The sequence below is a fragment of the Oncorhynchus clarkii genome, chromosome 19 (assembly GCF_045791955.1).
Source record: "Oncorhynchus clarkii lewisi isolate Uvic-CL-2024 chromosome 19, UVic_Ocla_1.0, whole genome shotgun sequence".
In the NCBI taxonomy this organism is placed as follows: domain Eukaryota; kingdom Metazoa; phylum Chordata; class Actinopteri; order Salmoniformes; family Salmonidae; genus Oncorhynchus; species Oncorhynchus clarkii.
The window spans coordinates 59068097-59073096 of record NC_092165.1 but is presented as its reverse complement, the minus strand read 5'-3'; the positions used below and the strand labels follow the sequence as shown (position 1 = coordinate 59073096).

Below are 5000 nucleotides of genomic sequence, written 5' to 3'. Positions count from 1 at the left end.
TCCTGTAGGGCTGTCCTGTAGCACTGTCCTGTAGCACTGTCCTGTAGGGCTGTCCTGTAGGGCTGTCCTGTAGGGCTGTCCTGTAGGGCTGTTCTGTAACACTGTCCTGTAGCACTGTCCTGTAGCACTGTCCTGTAGCACTGTCCTATAGCACAGTCCTGTAGTGCTGTCCTGTAGCGCTGTCCTGCAGGGCTGTCCTGTAGGGCTGTCCTGTAGGGCTGTCCTGTAGTACTGTCCTGTAGTACTGTCCGGTAACACTGTCCTGTAGCGCTGTCCTGTAGCGCTGTCCTGTAGCACTGTCCTATAGAACTGTCCTGTAGCGCTGTCCTGTAGCGCTGTCCTGTAGGGCTGTCCTGTAGCGCTGTCCTGTAGGGCTGTCCTGTAGCGCTGTCCTGTAGCGCTGTCCTGTAGGGCTGTCCTGTAGGGCTGTCCTGTAGCACTGTCCTGTAGTACTGTCCGGTAACACTGTCCTGTAGCGCTGTCCTGTAGCGCTGTCCTGTAGCGCTGTCCTGTAGCGCTGTCCTGTAGGGCTGTCCTGTAGGGCTGTCCTGTAAAACTGTCCTGTAACGCTGTCCTGTAGCGCTGTCCTGTAGGGCTGTCCTGTAACACTGTTCTGTAACGCTGTCCTGTAGGGCTGTCCTGTAGGGCTGTCCTGTAGTACTGTCCTGTAGGGCTGTCCTGTAGGGCTGTCCTGTAGGTCTGTCCTGTAGTACAGTCCTGTAACACTGTCCTGTAGTACTGTCCTGTAGGGCTGTCCTGTAGCACTGTCCTGTAGTACTGTCCTGTAGGGCTGTCCTGTAGGGCTGTCCTGTAGGGCTGTCCTGTAGTACAGTCCTGTAACACTGTCCTGTAGTACTGTCCTGTAGGGCTGTCCTGTAGGGCTGTCCTGTAGGGCTGTCCTGTAGCACTGTCCTGTAGGGCTGTCCTGTAGCGCTGTCCTGTAGGGCTGTCCTGTAGGGCTGTCCTGTAGGGCTGTCCTGTAGGGCTGTCCTGTAGGGCTGTCCTGTAGGGCTGTCCTGTAGCACTGTCCTGTAGGGCTGTTCTGTAGGGCTGTAGCACTGTCCTGTAGGGCTGTCCTGTAGCACTGTCCTGTAGTACAGTCCTGTAACACTGTCCTGTAGTACTGTCCTGTAGGGCTGTCCTGTAGCACTGTCCTGTAGTACTGTCCTGTAGGGCTGTCCTGTAGGCCTGTCCTGTAGGGCTGTCCTGTAGGTCTGTCCTGTAGTACAGTCCTGTAACACTGTCCTGTAGTACTGTCCTGTAGTACTGTCCCGTAGTACTGTCCTGTAGCACTGTCCTGTAGGGCTGTCCTGTAGCACTGTCCTGTAGCGCTGTCCTGTAGGGCTGTCCTGTAGGGCTGTCCTGTAGGGCTGTCCTGTAGCACTGTCCTGTAGGGCTGTCCTGTAGGGCAGTCCTGTAGCACTGTACTGTAGGGCTGTCATGTAGCACTGTCCTGTAGGGCTGTAGCACTGTCCTGTAGGGCTGTCCTGTAGGGCTGTCCTGTAGCACTGTCCTGTAGGGCTGTCCTGTAGGGCTGTCCTGTAGGGCTGTCCTGTAGGGCTGTCCTGTAGGGCTGTAGCACTGTCCTGTAGGGCTGTCCTGTAGGGCTGTAGCGCTGTCCTGTAGGGCTGTCCTGTAGCACTGTCCTGTAGTACTGTCCTGTAGGGCTGTCCTGTAGGGCTGTCCTGTAGGGCTGTCCTGTATGTCTGTCCTGTAGTACAGTCCTGTAACACTGTCCTGTAGTACTGTCCTGTAGGGCTGTCCTGTAGCACTGTCCTGTAGTACTGTCCTGTAGGGCTGTCCTGTAGGTCTGTCCTGTAGTACAGTCCTTTAACACTGTCCTGTTGTACTGTCCTGTAGGGCTGTCCTGTAGTACTGTCCTGTAGCACTGTCCTGTAGGGCTGTCCTGTAGGGCTGTCCTGTAGGGCTGTCCTGTAGCGCTGTCCTGTAGCGCTGTCCTGTAGGGCTGTCCTGTAGGGCTGTCCTGTAGCGCTGTCCTGTAGCGCTGTCCTGTAGGGCTGTCCTGTAGGGCTGTCCTGTAGGGCTGTCCTGTAGCGCTGTCCTGTAGGGCTGTCCTGTAGGGCTGTCCTGTAGGGCTGTCCTGTAGGGCTGTCCTGTAGCGCTGTCCTGTAGGGCTGTCCTGTAGGGCTGTCCTGTAGCGCTGTCCTGTAGGGCTGTCCTGTAGCACTGTCCTGTAGCACTGTCCTGTAGGGCTGTCCTGTAGCACTGTACTGTAGGGCTGTCCTGTAGCACTGTCCTGTAGGGCTGTCCTGTAGCACTGTCCTGTAGGGCTGTCCTGTAGCACTGTACTGTAGGGCTGTCCTGTAGCACTGTCCTGTAGGGCTGTCCTGTAGGGCTGTCCTGTAGGGCTGTCTTGTAGCACTGTCCTGTAGGGCTGGGCTGTCCTGTAGCACTGTCCTGTAGGGCTGTCCTGTAGGGCTGTCCTGGGCTGTCCTGTAGCACTGTCCTGTAGGGCTGTCCTGTAGCACTGTCCTGTAGGGCTGTCCTGTAGCACTGTCCTGTAGGGCTGTCCTGTAGGGCTGTCCTGGGCTGTCCTGTAGCACTGTCCTGTAGGGCTGTCCTGTAGCACTGTCCTGTAGGGCTGTCCTGTAGGGCTGTCCTGTAGGGCTGTCCTGGGCTGTCCTGTAGGGCTGTCCTGTAGGGCTGTCCTGTAGGGCTGTCCTGTAGGGCTGTCCTGTAGGGTTGTCCTGTAGGGTTGTCCTGTAGGGCTGTCCTGTAGGGCTGTCCTGTAGGGCTGTCCTGGGCTTACATATACAGTCTACTGTGTGACTGGTACTGGTCTTCTTTGTCATGTTAATACAGACTGTGTGTTTGCTAGTTCCATGTAGTGTGAGATTGTGTGTGCACAGCATTTCCTGCCGCTAGCATGTGACTTTAAAGTAGCTGTGGCGCATCGCTTCTGTTTTTATGACCGTGTGTGTGTGTGTGTGTGTGTGTGGCTGTGGCTGTGTGTGTGTGTGTGGCTGTGGCTGTGTGTGGCTGTGTGTGTGTGGCTGTGTGTGTGTGGCTGTGTGTGTGTGTGTGTGTGTTTTAGCTACCTGGGTCTCTGTGTGCCAGCTCTCCTGTCCTTGCTAGCCCCCCCAGGGCCTGTGATGTCACCACAGCCTATCCCACGTCTCCACGACGATGCAGTGTCGGGGTAAGACCCATAACCACGGCCTCACTACATGGCCAAGCTGCTATAACCGTACATCATGTATGAAAACCAAATGAGCTTTTTGGTCTCATTATAAGGTTAGGGATCATAATCAGATGTTTAAGAAGGCAGGGTGTCTGTTTATGCAATTTGGCCACATAGTGATGACCGATTAACCTCTCCGTTGCTTCCTGTTGAAATGCATTGTGGGTAGTTGAGCTGCTTGTGCAGAGGCAGTATGGTGTGCTTAACTGTGCTCAAGCCCTATAGACAGATGTTTTTCAACCATCACAACATGGCATCAAACGTGTGTGTGTGTGTGTGTGTGTGTGTGTGTGTGTGTGTGTGTGTGTGTGTGTGTGTGTGTGTGTGTGTGTGTGTGTGTGTGTGTGTGTGTGTGTGTGTGTGTGTGTGTGTGTGTGTGTGTGTGTGTGTAGGAGCCATGTGGGGTGGGGGATGCGAGGTCTATCTGGGAGAGGGACAGGGTGGAGGATACTCTTCGTAGACAAAGAGAGGACATGCTGACAGACAGCCGGTGGCTGGAGCAGGAGGAGAAACACCTGGTAAGAATACAGACGGACAGACAGACTTTTTGTATTCAGACAGATACAGATGTGATCTTGATTTGACCAGTATTGTTGCAGCAAAATATTCCTGCAACAACAGGATGTGAACGTTTAGTCCATAATGTTGATGGGTGGTTAGGCTGTTAGCTGGCCAACAGTAGGTTACATTAAAAGTGCTACACTTGTGGCTTTTCACTTCATTTCATGTACATCATGAAGCTCTATCTACATTTCGTGCTGGGCAGGAAAATTCTCAGCAATGATAGTGATCAAATTAAGATCCTACATTTTGTAACATTCTAATTCCTGAGAGGTCATCACTTCCCTTGTTTCTAACGTATTTCTAATGTACGTGTCCTTGCAGGATCCTGTGCAAGTTCAACAGGAGTTCAGAACAGCTACGGTATGTTGTTAGGTATTAGTAGTTGTTGTATCGGTTATGCCGGGATTCAATCTGATCACACATTGTCGGCAGTTCAAGTCTTAAAGGCACAGATCACAGTAAACATTATGTCGGCTCACTCGGAAATGACCTTTTAAATGACTGATTGTCCAAATCCGCCATCGGGTTGAATCCCGGCCTCAGTGTTTCCTGTTGTCGTCTACAGCATGAGGAGGAGCCAGCAGACCAAGCCACACCTCCTCCAGACAAACCCCCAAAGGCCTCAGCTCCACAGGTAACAACAAGCAGCCTTTATAAAGCTGTCCTTCTCTTTTAAAATAAAGTGGTGATCCTAACTGACCTAAGACAGGGACATTTTACTAGGATTAAATGTTAGGAATTGTTCAAATCTGAGTGTAAATGTATTTGGCTAAGGTATGTATGTAAACTCCCGACTTCAACTGTGCCACACCCCCTCATGCCTTATGGCTTAAATAGATACCTTACCTGCAGCTGATTGGTTGGACAGAGTTGATTGACAGATGTGTGTGTTGACCAGCCTACAGCCACGGCAGAGCTCGACAGGACAGATGACCAGGTGTATGTGGGTGTCATGGCGATGGTGAGAGATGTGGTGCAACTGAAGAATGATGTCAACACACTGCCCCCCTCAGAATACCCCAACGCTGTCAAGGTAAGGCGTGGTGTGTTTTGAGTGTCTTTGTGTGTGTGTGTGTGTGTGTGTGTGTGTGTGTGTGTGTGTGTGTGTGTGTGTGTGTGTGTGTGTGTGTGTGTGTGTGTGTGTGTGTGTGTGTGTGTTTGCACAGTCTTCAGTTCCAATCCCTCTGAAATTGTTTTATTTTTATTTTGAATCTCTCGCTCTCGCTCTCTCTTT

At 52.3% G+C, this 5000-nt stretch overlaps 1 protein-coding gene across 2 annotated transcripts in view; it reads left to right on the top strand.

The window, feature by feature from the left end:
- Positions 1-5000, top strand: part of LOC139375438 (protein tyrosine kinase 2 beta, a) — a 59874-nt gene that overhangs the window by 52886 nt on the left and 1988 nt on the right. The window contains exons 24-28 of one of the 2 annotated variants that reach the window (XM_071117221.1): positions 3056-3160; positions 3595-3720; positions 4088-4126; positions 4332-4400; positions 4665-4799. In XM_071117221.1, coding sequence (XP_070973322.1) covers positions 3056-3160; positions 3595-3720; positions 4088-4126; positions 4332-4400; positions 4665-4799 — 474 coding nt within the window. The remainder of the gene's footprint in view (positions 1-3055; positions 3161-3594; positions 3721-4087; positions 4127-4331; positions 4401-4664; positions 4800-5000) is intronic. The other variant, XM_071117222.1, reaches the window with a different exon arrangement.